The sequence below is a fragment of the Phaethon lepturus genome, unplaced genomic scaffold (genome assembly GCF_000687285.1).
Source record: "Phaethon lepturus isolate BGI_N335 unplaced genomic scaffold, ASM68728v1 scaffold5269, whole genome shotgun sequence".
NCBI lineage: Eukaryota > Metazoa > Chordata > Aves > Phaethontiformes > Phaethontidae > Phaethon > Phaethon lepturus.
The window spans coordinates 8303-29118 of NW_010561129.1; the positions used below are offsets into that span (position 1 = coordinate 8303).

The 20816-nt window shown below is 41.6% G+C and overlaps 1 protein-coding gene across 1 annotated transcript in view; it reads left to right on the forward strand.

Moving 5' to 3' along the window:
* Window positions 1–865: 865 nt before the first annotated feature.
* SMPX (small muscle protein, X-linked) overlaps window positions 866–20816 on the forward strand; it is a 41130-nt gene continuing 21179 nt past the window's right edge. Inside the window, exons 1-4 of the mRNA XM_010293888.1 lie at window positions 866–981; window positions 4580–4639; window positions 9546–9635; window positions 13618–13771. Coding sequence (XP_010292190.1) covers window positions 4601–4639; window positions 9546–9635; window positions 13618–13758 — 270 coding nt within the window. The 5' untranslated portion in view covers window positions 866–981; window positions 4580–4600 and the 3' untranslated portion in view covers window positions 13759–13771. The remainder of the gene's footprint in view (window positions 982–4579; window positions 4640–9545; window positions 9636–13617; window positions 13772–20816) is intronic.

The window sequence follows — 20816 nt, forward strand, 5'->3', positions numbered from 1 at the left end:
AAGTTGCCCTGTCCTTCTTTAGCAGCAAGTGCCCAGTACAGTATCACCCCTAATGACACTGCGGTTGTCACCGTTAGTGTTGTGGGTCATGTGGAGAACAGGTGCAGTAGAAGAGTGATGAAGAGGAAAGTTCAGTCTTGTGAAGATGCAGGAGGTTATGCTTCTAGGAGTGGAAACATGAGGCTGTGCACGATTTGCTGTGGCAGATCTCCTTCAGTAGCCTTCACTGATGACGGCGCTCACTGGTAGCATAAGCATGACTGTATGATAACGTTTTACTTCCCTCGCTAGCTGTTGCAACTCCCCCCAACTCTTCCTTCAGCTTCCCTTCACCCACGTGCCATAACATTCAGCAGCTGGCCGCTACGGCCTCGTGCTATCAGAAGTCCTCCTCCCCATGAACGTGGTTCTCCTGCACGTAGGAACACGATGCTGAGACCCCGAGGCAGCTGCTGTGCAAGTTTGCTCCCAGCCCAGCAGCGATACAGTTGCGCTGGTGTGGCATTTGCATCCCCTAGTTAGTCCCTTTGAGGTGAGTTCTTCATAATTACGTCTCCATAATTATTTCCTTCTCCAGCGTGGCAGTAGGGAAGCACGCGCTGCCCCAAACTCCACGGGAGGAGCTGTGCATTACCCTCTGCTGCCGGATGCCTGGTGCTTGTGAAAAGCCCAGAATGACAGGGAGAGGGAGGGCAGGAAAAGGACCCAAAGGTGTGTTCCTTCAACACCTCCTGCTTGACACTTGAGCCCTAGTTTTATGATGGTCAAGTGTCACAGGGGACCAAGTTACAGGGTGAATCAATCTCTATATTTAGGAAGAACAACTGGAAGCTATGACAGGAATTCCCTTTTACACTTCGCTTCTCAGCCGAGTCCCATTCCAGCCTGGAGCAGCTCTCAGCGCCATCCGGGCTGAAAGCATCGGAGCTATTTCAGACACACTGAAAGGATCACAGTCAATACCTCAGCTGCAAGAAGAAGGTACCTCTTTCAGCATCGAAAGGAGGTGCAGATACTCACTTGACGGTTTGGAGTTAATCTTATATAAGTAAATAAGTAAGCTAATCTTGAATGGGTCAATTAAAAACTTGCAAGACCCTTATAAAAACTCTTTAATAACTGCTGTGAGGTGACTACAATAGTTGTGGGTTTCTGCTTATTTTAATGTCTTGTGCAGTGTGTCAGCATATTCAGAGCAGATTGTTACAGTTATTGCTTCATAGTCTGTGGGGATCTTTAAAGATTTAAAACAGAAAGTCACTTAAATACCTGGTGACTCATAAGAAGCCTAACTGTGTATTAGCTCGAATACCGTAGTACGTAGGTACATGCTTAATGTTTTCTGTATGTTTGTTAAAGCTAGTGAAATATTACATGGGGGTTTTGGTGGTAAGAGGGGTGTTCTGTCGCTATGAGCTTAGCAGGTAACTGTAGCGGAGGCAACTGCGTTACAGAAAATGTGGTCGCATTCGCCTAGAGCAAGTAGTAAGTTTTTGCGTAACAGGCTGGAAGCTGCAAAGTGGGGGTGCCTCGTCTTTTTTTCTACTAGCTGGGTCTCACGGTGGTGTCGTTCCTGCCAAAGCCTTTTAATAAGATAATACACTGCAGTTCTGTGTGCAGAATAGCCGTGTGCGTGACGCCGTGAGCGTGGCGGGGGGAGAGGACAGCGTCCAGCCGGGGCAGGGGCAGGGCTCTTTCCGTCGTCTCTGTGCTACGCTACATCTCTTGTGCGGATTACAAAAGATGGTATTATGATATCTCATTGTATTTAAAGCAAATTGAATAAGCCAGCTTAGTATCTGGCTGCGGCACTGTCAGAAATTATTTTTAGCGGAGGGGTAGAAGATAGGTCCTTTCTTTTTCAAAGGTTCTTTTCGAAACACTGGATTATTTCACTGTAGTGGTCCTGTATGTCACAAGTAGCCCTCTTCACGGGTACTTTCACTGCGAAGCAAGGGAGGTCTGGCATGGAACAGCTCCAAACTGAGCTAACGTTGCTGTTGCTTTCTAAGTTTGGCTCAGCAGGCAGCCCATAAGAGGGAGAAGGTAAGGTGTGGGGCGGCCGCAGAGACACCGGGGAGTACGGGCGGTGTGTGGCTGTGGGTCTCAGGCTGCGTACATGTGAAATCCTGCCGTGGAAATGAGGGTGAAGAGTGATTTTTGTCAAGTTTTCAGAGCTGATTGGGACGCCAGAAATAACTTAATACAATCAGCAGCGCCCTTGACTCTCTCTCCGAGACGCATGGCAAAAGAGCAAAGGAATTTATAAGAAAGAACTAATCACTTCAGTAGTAGATGCATCTGTAATCTGCGGTTTGTTTTCCTGTGGTTGATGGTCAGTATTGCTCTGGAGGGAGGCAGGGAAGGGGAGAGAGCCAGGGAAGATTGTCTATTTTTACTCCGTAGCGTGCTGTTGTCCTGATTTCCCTGGCGGTAATGAGGACAGCACGAACTGGTAGCAAAATCACCTCCTCCAAAAGCAGTCCGACACAACTGTATCATGCACCCGTCTTTAGGAACCGGTGTCTGATTGCAATCATTTTGAACGCAGGCTTCTTGTGAACCCAGAGCACCTCACGGAGGAGCACTGTTGCTGTGCTTGTTCTAAAGTCCAGATTCGATGTAAATGCTTGCCCCGTTTGGCTCTAGGTGGCCCAAGAAGTGTGTATTGGTGTTTTTGCAATGCACGGGCATGCAGGATGAAGGAGTACATCTTGGCTTGAATTTCGTTGTGACAGTATTTGCAAAGTAGATCTGCGGTGTTTTACAATGTTTTAGGTTAATTTCCTGTGCTTTTGTTTCCATTTTTCATTCTGATTACAAAGAGGAGAAGATGATAAGAAAAAAAAATTAAACTTTTCTATATTATGAGTCCTGTCTTTCTAATAAACTGAAGGATTGTTTTGTATTTATCTTTGGAATACAACCACTGGCTAACGGCACAGTTATTTCTCGACTTTCAAAAAGGGAAGAGAGAGTGTGCAGTAAATGCTGTCGGCTTTCCGAAATGTGTTCAAATTTTGTCATGAACTTCAGTGGCTGAGATTTCATCCTCCAAAGTAAATTCTGAAGGTTTTTAAGCTACTTCTGATTTTAAGTTTGTGAGTGTAAATATCAAACCACAATATAAAACTCACCGAAAGCATGCTGGTTTTATTTTTCATGGTGGGATGTTTTTGCTGATTTACTAATTCAGTGGAAGCAATTTAAACCCAAAGCAATCTATGAAGATGATATCCTCTGAATGAAGGCTGTGTGTTCATTTGGACAGCACTCTTCACAGCTGAGTGTGTGATCAGAGCGAGACCTCGAACGGCAGGTCATCTTTCCTGTAAGTTCTGCTCAGCATTACACACAGATTTAAAGCCGCTGTGACAATATGCAAGAGCAAGTCTTCCATGCAGCTCCAGTGATACAATTTTAGGCTGATATTCCAGGCTGAAGCCAACCTACGACTGATCTATACTTTTCTTTGGCACTGCCTCCACGTGACAGTTACACTCCTTGGAGTACCAAAGACTTTGACCCACTTTGACTGCTCGGTGTATTTCTATTATTCTCTCCTACGTCATTTGTTACTTTTCTCAAGATTTTCCTTCTCCACTCAGGTTAAATATAGTAGCCAAAATACTCTGTAATTTGGTTGTGATCAATGAGTTCTCTGGTGAACTCATTTCTCACTTTTTAGTATTACTATCTTATTCTGTATTCTAACGGTTAAATAACCAGACTTTGATGAAGGTCTAGTCCAGTTAAAATCTTCATTCTCAGTGAAAGGATAAAAGGCTGAGGCCATGTTTCAATTAATCTGATAATAAAATTTCTTGGGGTTTTTTGTTTTTGTGTTTTTACCTTTACAGAATCTTTTGACTTTGGTGTATTTCCCTTTGTTATTGCATATTAATACTGTATCAGCCCATATTTCTCTGCCTGCATAAAATTATATGGAAAACTCTGTTCTTTTTTATGTCATTGATAAAGAAAATTGATGAATCTATATGATCTAAAACTTTGAAGAGAGGCTACTTTGTGCCCCAGCAAATGTCAAAGAGAACTTCAGAGCTTGACTATCTTGATCATTTTCAGTCTATAGGCATTAAAGATTTGCAAGGATTTGTGAGTCAGAAAATGGTTACATCTGCATTTACCAATGTTTTGTAGCAAGTTATGCTTTATTTGAATGAAGGTTTAAACTGAGAGTGCTAGTAATTCCTATGTACATACTGTGACAGAGATAATCACACATTGTTTATCCTCAAATGCTTCCCTTAATTTTTACTCATTTTACAGTGCCGTTAAGGTTTGAGAGATTCCTTATCTCTACTCATTATTTTTTTTAATGTGAAAGAGATAGCTCCATTTGTGGCTATGAAAGATTAATTGGAGAAGCTCAGGTGTTCTGTCTCCTTCTGATACTCAGAAGGAATAACTAAGCAACTCTGAAACTGAGATGGAAACAGGAGCTGGGCAGATGAAACGGATGCCTGTCAAGAGGCAGCACGGGTTAAGTTCTAGCTTATCTATCTCTCTCGGCTATCAGAATGTTAGAGCCTGTAACACTTTCCCATTTTGCTTGCAGGGATAAGCCTCTGTCTTAAAAATGTCAAAACAGCCAGCGTCACATGTCAAAGCCATTCAGGTAAGAGACAGTATTTATGTTTCTAATATAATAAATCTCAAGTCCATTGCTTGGCAAACTGCATTTTTGCTTGGACAAAACACCATAGAAGTGCTAACTGGGGATTATTCTTTTGAAGAGAAAAGCTTGATAGGTATGAAAGCACTGAAAAAGTTTGAAGAGCATCTTATGATCTGAGCTGATAAAAAACTGGATCAGATAGCTTGGTTGATTGCTTGCTTGCATGGTCTTTCCAGTGTTAGGTTATGCCTGTTGGTGGATCAGCTAAGCGAAACACGGTGATACATCTGCATAACTGATCAGCATTATGAGTAAAATTAATTATTGCAACTATTAGATTTTCCACAGAGTTTATATAATGCTGGAAGAATTATAGGCTGAAAAGATGGCATATGTATTCCAAAGTTCTTCATGTCTGTATTCCTTTAAGAAAAAACCCCACAACTTCCAATATTTGTTTAAGAAGCATTTTATTTAAAAGCCAAAGTAAAATGAGAGAATATGATGTTTTCATTTTAAAAATTCTTTTATGCCACATACATCCTCAAATGGCATATGCTTGCAGGGATGAAGTCGGTTGTTACATACTTGTAAAAGAAACAGCTGGAGAATTATCCCAAAGTCATCATGAAGTAGCATCATGAAGAAAGTATCTAGCCCATATTGTATTTACCTATCGTTGGTTATTATCAAAAGGCCAAAATAGCCCTGAACTGCAAAATTTTACAGAATTTTCATGTATTTTGTAAAATTTTACCACAAGTTCAGGTTCCCTTGAAATTACGTAAGAAACACAAAATGGCATTTCTAAAGTCTGATCTGTTCTCTCTTTTCCCAAGATAATGCAAACTCAATGGAGTATCAAGAAGATTAATTACCCAGTGGCTAGACTGTGTAATGAAGTTGCAAGGCACTGTAAAAATGCTAATTCTTTTTATCATCGTCAACTTTACTGGAACAAGTATGCAAACTACTGTACTCTAATGCAGCTGAAATTGGCAGAAGTTTGCCGTTGATTTCACTCAGTTCAAATTTTCATCCCTCTTTTAGAGTGACTATGGAAATGTTTGTATGATTAATGAAAACATGTAGATAATTTATAGCTCAAAAGTATTTATATTCTAAATTTAAACTCCATAGGCACATATAAACATTTTTTAGGAATAAAAAATGGTTTCCTTTTTTCCTCAAAGTAAAGAAGTAGTTATAGACTTCTTTTTATTTTTATGGCGACTTTCCAGCTTCTAAATGTAAAAAAAATGTTTCAATTTTGTCCATTTAAAAAGTGCATTAAGTTTAAACACCGAGTTTAATATTTTAAGAAACTTTAATTTTTGCAAAGGTAATTTGGATCATGAGAAAAACTACAGTAGAAACTTTAAAATACATCTGTTAAGCATTGTGTCAAAGGTTGCTCCATCAGGGAGGCTTGCACTTGAATTGATGCCCATTACACTTTGAGCGCTTTAAGAACCGTGACTCAAAATGTCACATTACTTTTATACATTGTGATTCATATATTACGATCCTTTGCTATTATGTGCTGTTATAGTAGGATCGACATCCCCTGGAGAACATACATCGTGCTGCAGCAACGGAAATGTAATGGCACGTTACTAACCGAAGTATTTCATGGTACTCCGTGTCAGAAGTGGCTTCTTTCTGACCGTATGAGAGGTACACTAAAATTCTCGCTTGCCACTAAATACAGATGTAGGAGAGTTAAAGGTAGAAACTGGTTCCCAAGAGTAGTTTGGAGCAATAGAGGACCCAAGTAGTGTTAATTCCTGGTGACGCTCATTGCTGTCCTCCCCTCTCAGTGTGTGAAGGCTGTGTATAGCTCCGGCTGACAATTATTCTACCTACAGCCACCACTCTTGGCTTTCCCCAGCGGGGAGGGTGAGGGGCTTTCAGTTTTCTCTGAATTCCTTTTTTTTTTTTTAACTTGAATTTGTTTATACTGAAGTGGCTTTCTAGCTTATTCAGTCATCCTTCTGGACTGCTAGGAATGGCTGTGGTGCTGTGGAGAACTTACCCGTAACAGTCCTCAATTCATGCAGGGCTGCCAGTAACTCAGGTCCCAAGAGTTCCTGACCTGGATGCCCTGTCTCTACTAAACAGAAGGAACACAAACATATCTCTAGATACCAGTTGTATCAAGTCAAACCAGCAATACATGTTGTATGTCATGCTTACAGATATTTTTCCTTTGGTCTTTTCAGGGAGACCTTAGTCCAGTACATCAGTACGCATCCCTACTCATTATGAAAACTGCAATGACATCCAAAATATGGTAGGCACTTTCCAAAAACAAAGGAAGATGCAAAGCCAAAATTTTTAATAATTAGTGTGCTTAAGAGTAATGAGCACACCTAGAAAGTCTGTCTAAAGCAATTGTAGTTTAGGATTTCGGGAGTTTGGAACAAAAAATTTCCTGTTTAGCATTTCACTGGATGGAAGAGGAGGAAGAGGTCACTGAGGCTCGTATCTCAGTCCCAGCAGACAGGTGACAAGAGCTCTGAAACGTATTTTAAAAGCAAAAGCGCAAACTTGTGCAGCATGACACAGTCCTTGCAGATCTACGTTGACGTACGGAATTTGGTCCACCCGTTACACGGCCGCTCATCCATGGGAAGGGACCAGCGTTGCATTAAGAAGGAGATTTACAGCTCAGGACTTTGGTACCTCTGGTCAGGAACTGTTTGGACGTCAGTCATACTTTCATTTCGTACTAGCAATATTTTAACTTATACTATGTGTTATCAGCTCCAGGCAGCGTTAAACTATGTCTTAAAGGCTGCTGGTTTTACCAAGATAACATTTCATGTCTGCATACGTCTTGTCCAAACTCTGACGTGAATGCACTTACTACAGACAAAATAGTTCAAACCGCTTTCGTGCGACACAGATCACTGTGAAAACGCTGAAGCAAACCAAAGAGCGCTTTATTTAATTTAACTGGCGGTCTGGCACTTAGTAGTTCATTTCCTGAACCGTTCCTAGCCGCGGCCGGTCTGTCGGTCAGAGCGGGATGTGCCAGGGCCGGGTGTCAGACTCGCCGCCGTGCGGGAGGCTGGCTCCTGCTTCGCTGCCTCCAAGGGGGAGGAACGAGTTCAAAACGAGCACCAAGGGGAGAGAAAACTCTAAATGCTTCAACTCTGCAAACTTGTATGACCATGCTAGCTGTAAAGTGCAAAGAAGTTTCATATTCCAAAAACAAAAAAAATAAAGAAGCTGCCTGGAAGTACCGGAGCCTGGCCGGGGAGATGCTTAAAATTAGAAATAGCAAATCTGTTTTTTTTCTGCTTCTAAACGAAATAACGGGTTAAGTGCTGCGAGGCTGAACATGCCCTGTCTCCTGGGAACTTAGGAAGTGCAGATGAAAGGTTTCACCATATCTAAACTAACGCTTAGTGAAAAAGCGTTATGAAATGACTACCCAGTTGTCTACAAAGAACATGGCCCTACAGACATTTGCCAGCCCCACTGAAACGGCAGCATCGCCTTGCATAAATAAAATGAATGGAAATAGATAAATAGAATACGGGGAAAGGTGCTTATTTCTTGGCAAATGGATTCTTAATTTGCTCAACGCTTGATTGCAGCTGTCAGCACAGTTGTTACTGAAAGCAGTGGGCTGTTTTCCTGTGGTTGCCCAACCTGGGGCACGATCTGCAAGACCGTGATTTGAGCAGAAGGACAGGATTATTCATCTTCATTTAATGCAAATCAGTCAGATGGTAAACTACAATAGCACAGCTTGCTGTTGGGAGGGTCTGTGTTTCCGCTGCCTAGCATTACCGATTCACCCCCTGCTTTTACCAGTGGGAGTCATGATATTTTGATGACATTTCCTCGGAGCAGCTTCTCCTCTGAGATCACGAGATAAGAATAGGTATAAATTGCGCATTTAGTTGATCACGCCATTTGACTTTTAAAGTAATCACCCAGGCTGGGTGGCATCAGGAAATAGATACATTTTAGCTGCTCTTTCCTAAGCAATGTTTTCTGCCATTCTTTTGTCAAAAATCTTTACTTTTAAGGTATCTGTTATAAGCGCCCCTTATGCTATGGCTGCTGGCGTTCTGCCACGGATGAAAACTCAGACTGATGCCGTCCTGTGGGTTTCATTCCGGAGGGCGTTTGCTAAAGCCGGGGGCTAGCGGTCCCTCCGGCGTTGGAGCCGGCTCAGCCTGCTTCGACCCCTGAGCCCCTGCTGCAGACCGGGCTGGGGCAGCCGGGCAAAACCCAGCGGGGACTGGAGGGTCAAAAAGCCTTCCTGCCTTTTCCCACGGATCCTCTTTGCAGCCGAGAGGTGTATTTCTAGGACTAAGGCATTACATTTGCAGTTTGTAGCACCCGTGGGTAAATTTTGTCAGTAAAACCACATTTTAAACACTCGTGGCTTAAGTTGGCTCAGGATGGGCTGTCCTTCCCAACTACCTGTGATTAAATGAGGTGAGAACGGGTGTCAGAGGGAGAGTGGTCTGGTGGCTTGTGTCTTATTGTAGGATTTGGGTGATTTGCACTTAAATGCTGATTCTTGGCACTCTTCTTTCTGTTTGACCTTGACCAAACTGGAGCAAACCCAGAAGCCTAAAGACACTTTGGTGTCTAGTTCTCATTTGTTTAAAGTCCGATGAAATCAGGGAGCATTAGACTAAAATGCAGAACTTCAAAAGCTTTCTAGGTAGCTTTGTTTTTTGCTTTCCATCTTTAAAATGGAGATGAAAGCAGTTCTCTTTCCCGCGGGAGTGGCGTGATGGTGCATACATTGAAGGCGTAAGTGCTTGGAAACCTTGATAATGTCTATACTCTTGTCCCACCTCTTTGGAGTTTTGCCATTTACCAACTATATGTCTATCTATCAATCGCTATTATATGCATCATAATTTCTTTCTCACAGGCTAATATTAACATCCCAATGGGAGCATTTCGACCAGGTGCAGGCCACCCTCATAAAAGAAAAGAACTTGCAGCTGAAGAAGTGGAGGAGGTAAGAAAAAAAGGGGCTTTTATTATTTTATTTCCTCAGGAGAATCCCTGCCATTGATTGGAAGACAGCCTTTTAGTCAAGTTATAGCACTACATACCAATCTTAGCTACCACAGCTGAACATACACTGGTCTTTCAGGGAAATAACTGGCCACCTACTGAGCACTTCATATATACGTTGTTCTGGTTTTGCTGCCAAGGCACCTATAGGAATTTAAACTGTTTCAAAGGTGCATAGCTCTGCTTCAACAGCAGGATGATATATGCTGTCAGGAAAGAGAGTCAGGATTTCACCGGCAGTATTTATCGAGGCTGGAGCTGATGGGGTACAGCAGGAAAAGTTCTAGCAAGCTTTGGAAGAATCTGCTACTACCTGCTGCCCTGCAGAGGGATTTATTGTTACAGCTTAACAGTATTGGAACAGGTTTTCAAACCTGACACTTTTTGGAAAATGTATCAAGGAGTAGAAATTGAATGTGAAGACTATACTTTTGCAAATTAAAACCAGAAATTGTGAACCCATTTACCTGCATAGGGTGAAAATAGTCCATTTTAGATTGAATTCTGTGTTGCATGCCTGTATTTTACAGGGGATATTTAATACTGAGTTTTGAATATGAAGTCAAATTTCTACCTTAACCAACACTGATCACAAAGGTTATGATTAAACACAGATATCATATTTCTTGATGATACTAAAGCATCTGATTTACCGTGAACTTTTATAATAAATAAGAACTAAAACCAACAATGGAGAACAAGGTAGTGGGATACTCCAAACAAGAAAAAAATGCAAGTAAAGATGGGTGCTGATGGCTTCCATAAACTGGCTTAGTTTGGATTTATAATCCCCAGCTGAGAACTGGTCCTACTGGGCCAGAGCCATGGATGATCCCTAGAGCCAAGGGCAGGAAAGGCTCAGACTGACCCCACGAGCCGGGCTGCCGTGGCCAGGACTCGGCCGGGTGGGCTTGCGGCCATGCAGGTGAAGGAAAGCTGTCGTGGCTGGAGGGTGTCTTGCCCTCACGCAGAGCAGAGCCGTGAGGACCAGGAGGGAGGTGGACAGCCACTTCTCGCCAGGCATGCAGTGGCACTGCTGGTGGTTCAGCCCCAAACAAGATTAGTTTTGGGCAAATCATCAGCTCCTTCTGACCTGGTACAGGCACTTACAATGGTCAGGTTTAGGTACGTAAGAGCTAATTCTTCCTTTTCTCTCTAAGTCGGAGAGATTGCTTTCTGAATGTCAACATATTTGATAGAAATAGTGCTCTGTTTACAGAGAACTTTCCTGAAGAGATCAAACCCAGGCTGACTTAACCCTTCTTAAGAAGATTCTGAAAAAACAAAACCAAACATACAAAGTGACCTTGAACACATATTGTGGCTTTCTCCCCTGGAAGGAAATCAAAGCATATTCTCTCTGTGGTAATTAAACTGGTGAAGGAATGCATGTTATCAAGCAGAAACGAATACAGCGTGTGTGAGTTCTGGTACTATTTGAGAAATAAAATAAATGACTAGTGCTGGTAATTAGATTTGGTTGGGTAATTGAATATCGCTTTGCTTCTCAGTTATGTGAATACTACTTATGAGATAAACATTACAGAATGGACATTCTTGGCCCTGGTTTTACAGCAATATGCAACCAAAGCAATGGGAGTAAAGACTACAGAACCAGATCTTGTAATAGGAATAGAATAAAAACGCTACCAGTGGACTTATCTTTTTAGCTTTCTCATCTTGTGAAGTTTTGCATACAGCTTGCGATTCTTTAGATCAGCTTTAGAGAAATACAACTTTTGCTAACAGCTCTTAGCATTTTTCACTGTATTTTAAAGCCTCGGCAAAGGAGATGAGGGAAATACGGATCTTACTCAAAAGGGTGGTGGAGTCAAGGGAACATGTATTTTTGAAGGTCAATGGAGCAGACATGTTAACATGCAAAAGAAATGGGGGATGGGAATTTCGGAACATAACTCTTCTTCAGTCAGAGCATTTCCATGCATGTATTTGTTAACTCTTATATAGAGTTAATGTATCTATAATGCAGAGTTACATAGAGTTAATATATATATATAATAACTAGCGTACTTCTAAGTCACTCTTCAGACTTCCTTCAGTAAAACTGGAGGCCAAGGTCTGATCTCAGCTGTGCATTGCACATGGAGTGGGTGATACAGGGAGGGGTGCAGTCACAAATAGCACACACCCGAGATTAGAAGGAAAGCTAACATCATTTTATGGAGCGCAAAGTCTCCAAAACATGGTCAAATTTTGCACCATTTGTACTACAAGAAGGAATGGTATTGTAGATGACTGGAAACAGTATTATTTTCGATACAGTATCTGCTATGGGGGTTTGAGGGATGGTAGTTTTTCCCAATTATTCAGATTAGGTAGCTGTGCAAGAAAAGTGTCAACGGAAACAATACGAGCTCGTGGCATCCTTGACTACCAATACAATTTTGTCCATCCCTTCAAACACCTTCTGCATGAATTTACTTATTCTCCTGCTGTGCTTTGCTACTGTTCCAGGATGTCAGATCATTAAGCTAAATATTAGATAATATATATAGTAGCTGGGGCTGGACTACTGACTGGGATTTTAAATGATCAAAACAGAAACAATAGTATGATGTTAATAGTATTATCTTGTATTAACTAATAGCGTATTAGCTAAAAAGTGAGAAAAGATAGTACAAGTTTAGTAAGCCAAAAAATATAATTGTTGCTTCAGTTTTCTTATATATCGTGATCTCTAGAAAGTTCCTAAAGATCAGGTAAGAAGAAAATGTCCGTTTTCTAAAATTCCTTGTTTTTTTGCTACTTGACATCATTGCAAAAAGTCTCCTTCCTGATTAGCTTGTAGTCCATTAGTTAGCAGAAGAAAGAGGGCTTTGCTGGCCAATAGTATTTGACGGATAACTTTGGAATTTTAAAAATTAAGTAAGTCAAATATTAAGAATTGACTGTTCACAGTCAATACACCTTTCCAAAGTGGGTGGCTAATAAATCTAAATACTGAATTAACTTCAAAAAGCCCATCCCAAGAGGATGTTCACAGAGTAATCAAAAAAGAAAACGTAATTTCATTGTGAAATTATTTGCATTAAAATATTAATTTATCTCTAAACCTACATGATTCTCCCTGTATGCCAGCTTTATAAAATACAGAAGAGGCTGGAACAACCTTAAACTCCCTACTGGAAAACTAGTCCTTCAAAAAATTACTCAGTCTGGAATAGAAATTGTTTAAAATACATGCTTTACTTCACCTAGGAGCAGTAGTTCAGCCGAGGAAGTACCAAGGGCTGAAATACTGTGATCCACTGGGAAATCAGCCGAGATGCTCGCTGTTCTGTAAATGTTGTTATTTAGCCTGAATTTTTACAGTGTCAGCAAAATAGCTGTCAGGCACTACCCTAATTCAAACATAAAATGATAACTGGTCTTACAACTGAGGTTAAGAAAAATTAAACATCAACTTGGACTGAGCTTGAATGGAGCTTTTGGGGTCCATAACCTACTATCACAGCTCTTCTCCAGAGCTGCAGAAGTGCATGGTGGTTTTCCTCCCCAACTGGCTGGGAACTATGAGACTCTGAAAGAAATAATATTATAAAAATCGTTCTTCTGCTTTTTTTCCCTAAAATATGAGTGACCTGGGAGTTGCCTTTAATGCTCCACTCAGTTAACTTTCTGCTAATGGTCTGACACTGTAAATTCGTACTGATTTACCAAAAGATCCACATTCCCTTGCACAGACCAATTTCTGATTTTTTTTCCAGAATGTTTTTTTTTTAGACATCTTAGACAACAGCCAGCAAAATAACCTATCTCATTCTGCCTCCCCTGCCCCCAGTTTCCATAAGGACTGTATTTAGTATAAAACCGTCCTTTCCTATTTCTCAAATAACTGACCTATGCTCATACCCAAGAGATTGCTGTTGCAGCAGTAAAGTCACTGGTGTCCTTCCATGCAGGGTGTTCCTGCTTCGACAGAGGAGGAGAAGGACAAGAAACATCTCCCAGGAGCTAAGAAACTTCCAGGTCCTGCTGTCAACTTATCAGAGATTCAGAACATAAAGAGTGAGCTGAAATTTGTCCCCAAAGCTGAACAGTAGCTGGAACAAGCAGGTGAGTGAGAGGTTCTTTGCATGGCTGTAGGAGAAGCGGGCTGATCCAGAAACCCTCATTGTGTCAGAAGATGGCTTTCCAATTAGTTCAAAGGACCCAGAATCACACTCAGTATTTCAAAGACAAAGTATAAGAAGAAAAGGTCATAATCCTTGGAATTCTCTGTTATTTCAAACACGGAGCATCCGGGAGACTAGATCTGATGACATATGGCACACCGCAACCAGCCTAACAAAAAGTGTATTCAGCTATTAGGAATACTGAAGGCTGCTTAAAAATAACAGCTTCTCGCTTCGCAAGCACAAGTACCAGTTTTACAGAATATAGGACTTACATTTGTACACACTAACTACAAATAAATGTATTACAATGCAAATAAATTTACTACAGTGATGGACAAGTAGGTCAGTATTATTAAAATGCTCCTTTGGAACATTAGATGTTTGATATTATTTTATTTCTGTAATTCAAAACTGACATGCTAATGGCTCCATGTATCTGATCACACCAACATACCCAGTGCCACTTGTGACACCCAAGGACTTGCTATGTTTCTGTGCAGGGCTTGGAAATATGATATAGGACCTTGTGGAGATCTGTGCTCCTGTAGAGTGGCAGCTGAAGACCAGGCAGGGACCTTCAGGCACTGCAGACATCTATAACTAGCACCACAACTCATACTTCATCTTACTTTGTTCAAAGTCTGGGTGGAGATCCATGACAAGTGGTGTCCCTCAGGCTTCAGTGCTGGGACCAGTACTCTTTAATGTCTTCATCAATGACACAGACAGTGGTATCAAGTGCACCCTCAGTGAGTTTGCAGACAACACCAAGCTGAGTGGTGAGGTTGACACGCCTGAGGGACGGGACATGCCATACAGAGGAACCTGGACAAGCTCAAGAGGTGGGCCTGTGTGAATCTCGTGAGATTCAACGAGGCCAAGTACCAGGTCCTGCAACTGGGTTGGGGCAACCCCCAGTTTGATACTGGGGATACAACCCATCCCATACGTCCACCATCAATACAGGCTGGGGGATGAAGGGATTGAGCGCAGCCCTGCCAAGAAGGACTTGGGGGTACTGGTGGACGAAGTGCTGGACATGAGTCGACAATGTGTACTGGCAGCCCAGAAGGCCAACCATATCCTGGGCTGCATCCAAAGCAGCGTGGCCAGCAGGTCGAGGGAGGTGATTCTACCCCTCTACTCTGCTCTGGTGAGACCCCACCTGGAATCCTGTGTCCAGCTCTGGAGCCCTCAGCACAAGAAAGACATGGAACTTGTTGGAGCAGGTCCAGAGGAGGGCCACAAAAATGATCAGAGGTGAATGAACACCTCTCCTGTGAGGACAGGCTGAGAGAGTTGCGGTTGTTCAGCCTGGAGGAGAGAAGGCTCCAGAGAGACCTTACTGCAGCCTGCCAGTACTGAAAGGGGGCTTAGAAAGATGAGGACAGACTTTTTAGCAGGGCCTGTAGTGATAGGACAAGGGGTGATGGTTTTAAACTAAAAGAGAGTGAATGGAGACTAGATGTAAGGAAGAAATTTTTTACGATGAGGGTGGTGAAAGACTGGCCCAGGTTGCCCAGAGAGGTGGTAGATGCCCCATCCCTGGCAACATTCAAGGTCAGGCTGGACGGGGCTCTGAGCAACCTGATCTAGTTGCCCATGTCCCTGCTCACTGCAGGGGGGTTGGACTGGATGGCCTTTACAGGTCCCTTCCAACCCAAATGATTCTATGATTATTTTATTTTATTTGAAAGGAAATATACAACAGTTCAACATAGATTTCAGAATCATTTCCATCTGATTTCAAACAAGGCCCATAAGCCTCTGTTGTTCTACATTCTGAACCTTAAAGAAATTAATGATCATATCTGTTCATGAAATTACCCTCCGATTTTCTTTGAAAAGCCTGAGTCAGTAAAGATGCACCAGGCAGTTACAATGAAAATTCAGTGGTGCAGAGAAGTTTCATTACAAAAAAACCCTGGCTGCAGTAAGAAAAGCATAATTGTGCCACATAGTAGTAATCTGAATGGCCAGTTGTGCTTATTGACACAAGTCCTTTTTATCGTGAAGAGAGGCAGAGGAGCTAAGCTGAGTGGAAGAACATCGTCGGGAATTTACTGCACCAAAACATAGATGAAGAAGAGAAGAAAACAGAAAGCAGTGCAACAGGGTTCTGGGAATGCAGAAGCACTATGGACCAGGAATCATGAAAGAAACGGCATATCATATGAGTTAATTGCCCCAATGCACACTGCAACATTAACTTATTTTTATGCACAGCATAAATACACAACATAGAAGGAAAAACTGTTAGTTTTTTCTTACTTTTACCCTGCTGTGTCATAATGCTCCTGTTATTTTAAAGAAACAAAAGAGTTTTTCTCTTCAGAAAACTTGGGAAAAAGAAAATTAACATTTAGTGAAATATAACATTGTAGTCATCACACTAAAGCAGTACCCAGAGAAATATGAATGTTTAATGTGAGACTTTAAAGAGATTTTTCTCTGTAAGAGATATCTAGACATAAATTTAACACCATATTTATTCTCAGATGATTGCTATTTTCAACGTTTAAAACAGTTTTTTAATAATTTACTGAGAGTCTGACAAACGCTTACTGTGTGCACAGAGATTCACTATAAAGAAAACATTTCTACAGAAAGGACAGCAAGGTAAAAGGCATCTTCAGAACTGTGAGGTCATTATAAAGTAATTTCTGTCTCCATCCTTCTTTTGATGTTGTATTGGTTATCAGGTTTTGACAGTGATGCTGATTTCTAGATTTTGGATAGTACAGTCACAGATCATATCTGAAAACTTAGTTTCTAGAAGAGTTGCAGGCACAGTACTCCCTGGAAACCAGGAGTTTGGGTTTGGTTGCTGTGCAGAACTGAGCATGTGCATAAATTCTACATAAAATTGGGATGTAAATCGATCACTTGCCACATCCGGCAGCCTTGAGCGTTACTAAATCTATGGATTAATAGGACAAGGGGTGATGGTTTTAAACTAAAAGAGGGCAGATTTCAACTAGATCTAAGGAAGAAATGTTTCACAATGAGGGTGGGGAAACCCTGGCCCAGGTTGCCCAGAGAGGTGGTAGATGCCCCATCCCTGGCAATGTTCCAGGTCAGGCTGGACGGGGCTCTGAGCAACCTGATCTAGTTGAAGATGTCCCTGCTCACTGCAGGGGGGTTGGACTGGATGGCCTTTACAGGTCCCTTCCAACCCAAACTGTTCTATGATTCTGTGGTTCTCCCTTATAGAGGACATTTGTTGGTTCAGTTGTTTTAGGCATGACCTGCAGACTTGTATAAAATGTGAAAGAACCCAAACATGAGTTGCAGCAGTAACTGGCTGTGATTAATATATACGCTCAGGTGAAATGGCAGTTTGTGCTCAGTCCCATTTTCAGGTACAACCACCATGCTAGTTATCACATGAGATATCACAACAATCAGCAATAAATCTCAGCCATAGCAGGCTCCGTTTTCACAAATTAAATTCTTCCTACCATTACTTATTCAATAGGACATATATTTAGCTGATTAGTGTGTGCTATTTTGTTACCCTTTTATTTTGCATATGTTTTTCTCTTGTGCATGTAGAAATGTGCACGTGTGAAGGGAGCAGCAAACGAGAAATTATAGGTGGAGAAAAGGAAAATGAATCACAACTCATTTTGTATATTAAAACTAGCTGCATCAGACACATCATCTACAGCTCTGTGGAGGAAAAAAAAAATCTTTATAACAAAGAAGGGTATGCCAATTAGTTAATTGTAGATGATAAGCCAGTAGCAGGAGATGACTACAGGAATATCTTAACTGGCAAGCACTTTATGACCTTCAGTAGATCCAGCTTCATGACTTCTCACTAACAGTATCTGTCCCACAAACTGTTAGACTCAGAACTGTGATCTTAGCAAGTCTACCCATGTTTTCTTGTTTGGTGAAAAAGCAAGACCAAAGATATTTAACAGAAGTTACTCTAAAGTGCAAATTCTGTAGGAATGGGTTTGTAAATAATGAGCCAACCTATCATTTTGTGTCCTGAAGTGTGGGGGTTTGTGTAACAAGATTTTTTACAATGCACTGTGAAGGGCCATGGAGTCTGAATTCTGGACTATGGTTTTAAAGGACCCAAACCTTCAGCTAGAGTGGTCTAGTCTTTTCCTCTTGAAGGAGGCTTTCCTTACTTACTGAAGGAAAGTCAAAAGAAAGGAAAGTTACTTTACTTCTCAAAGACAAAAAGGGAAATTTGCTGCCTTGAAGTTATAAAAAAGTCTGTCAACGGGCAGCACTCCTGGCACTGTGTTCTGATCATATTTGGAGAAAGGGCTTGTGAGGATCCCCATCACAACAGAATAGAGCTTTTATATCCACATACTTGCAAGATGTTCCATGGTGTTGCTATTAATTATTTACAAAAAATGTCAGTTGCCCTGGGCTAAAAATACACATTATACATTTGTCCACCGAGTACTGTGGATTTTAATTACAGTTGCATGATATATACTGCTTTTAAGCTGCATCTCAGTTAACAGTAGCCATCTACCTCTCCCAGTGTCACTGCTCTGACACACTGTTCAGTGGTTGTGTCTCATTCCTGTGCTCACATGGTCCAGAAGGGTACAGTTACACTGCTGTACAGGTACAAGCAAAGTTACTGCTGTTTTCTCCAGAAACGCACCCAGTGCCTTGCTAGTAGAGGAACCCTGACATGCTATGAGCTCTTGAAACAGCCCCACAGTTTCAAGAAAATGTGTTTGTTTGATTAAGCCCAAGTAGCCAGCCCTCATGTAAGAGAAGGAAATTTTATGTCCAGCGGATGCCAATAGGTCAGGAGCTCAGATCTCCTTAGCTGGAGTGGGAACAACGCGGTGAAGGAGGAGGATGTGCTTGCAAGAATTTCTGCAGAATTTCTACTTTTTCTAAGTACCTGAAGGGAGGGTGCAAAGAGGACGGAGCCAGGCTCTTTTCAGTTGTGCCCAGTGATGGGACCAGAGGCGATGGGCACAAACTGAAACACAGGAGGTTCCCTCTGAACATGAGAAAACACTATTTTTACTGTGAGGGTGACTGAGCCCTGGCACAGGTTGCCCAGGGAGGTTGTGGAGTCTCCTTCCTTGGAGACGTGGTCCTGGGCTCTAGGTGGCTCTGCTTGAGCAGGGTAGTTGGACCAGATGACCTCCAGAGGTTCCTTCCAACCTCAGCCAATCTCTGATTCCCCCCACCAGCCATCCCCGGCCACACTTATTGTTTGGCCCGTGTTAATTTCAAAGTAGTTCTTGTGTTTTTCTATCCTTGGTGTTCTACCATCCTGCTTTCTTTGGTTCAGAGTTCCCAGATTAGTATCACTTGGGGATTTCATGGCCAGCCATCAATTTTGCCAGGCCACTTCCGTTTGTAAAATCATCCTAAGAAAGTAGGTAGTTGAGGGGTTTTAGGATTTTTAACAGCGTGTGTAAGGTTCTTTTCATTTGTCTTCCAGGATTTTTGAGTCTGCTAATATCATGCTTTCAGGAGAGCTAGAAATTTCTTTTGAAAGAGAAAGATGGAATCCCCAGGAAATAATTTAATATCAGAGGAGCCTTTGGAATCGTGTTATCTCCTCAAGGAAGAAAAGTTATTCGTGTTTTGTGTCACAGAGTTTCTCTGTTCAGAAGTAAAAAATTAGTTCGTTGCCTGTAACATGGCCTGCAGCTGCCCATCACGAACTGAGAGTCTCTTCTCTACCCTGATGAAATACCGTAGTAAGGCCCCAGCACATCATTCCTCAGGTTTTCTTCACATTCTCTTGTTGAACAGTGAAAGTGAGGAGGAAAGCAGACTGGAGACACTCTGCTTTCTAGACGCCTAAGAGTGCTTGAAGGTATGTGCTAGGAGGTTGATTTTACCCAGTAAGGAACAGGGCTTATTCTTATGAACAACAAATGCTTCTACATAAACTAGATTGGAAGAGGTTGTGTTTTGTGGTTTTGAAAACTGACTAATAACTTCAAAACAAACACTGAAAAATCAGAAAATATTTTGCTCCAAAGCAAACTATAAGAATGGATACTTGTATTTTTTCTGAACATAAAATATGCAAGAAAGAGTTTTTATTTCCAAACTGTGTCTTCAATCAGAGTATTTTTACTACTGGAAGAGACAAGCACAAAGTAGTAACTCAAAGAACTCTCTACTTTTTAGAACATGAGCATGTTATTTATTCCTCTACCTTCACCATACTCAAGAGAGTTTGCAGACATGTAGAGATGAACAGGCCTCTACACACAGACAAAATAAATATCTTCATTGAGCCTCTTGCTTTTGAAACGCTAATGCCCTTGAAGTAACAAAATACTTCCCACACTACCAATGTGGTCGCACAAATCTGTGCTCCATTCTCAAGTGAGAACCATCTGTTTCTGGGACAAAGTTCCAAGCATTTTGTTGGAAAGCTGAAAATTCTCCTTTAAAAAAAAAAAAAAAAAGAGTCACTGCTATGTAATAATTGCTTTCCTGTGACCACTCTTCATTACTTGGTCCTGAACTTTTATTGTCAGACTGTTGTATAGAAACCCCTATGTTCCCATCAGTGCTGTTCATGACAGATTTTTGTAAGAACTAAACTTTTTAGTCAATTCCCTGAGTTGGATGCAGTTTCTGGGGTGACATCCCTCAAACGAAGCTCAGAAAGGCAGGAGGCCTTCTAAAGATACCAGGCGTGGCGGGTCAGTGAAGTGGGAAGATGGGATACAATCAAGTAGGCTTTTTCTTCCTTATCTCTGCTATATGTATTAAAAGGTAGTATGAATGAAATGCAGCATTAAAAAATAAATACCACTGGAATGTATTCCTCTTGGAAGCCTCAGAACAGGGTACCAGGAATCCCTAAAACTTCAGCTATTTGCTCTATGACCAGATCCTGGTATTTAGAGAAAGTCCTGTGACTTAAATGGGTCTTACCCTGAGGCACGGAGGTACAAACCCACACAGAAATTATTGTAACCAGGAAACCGTGGGCATTAAAACCTGTGTGGAGAGAGGGA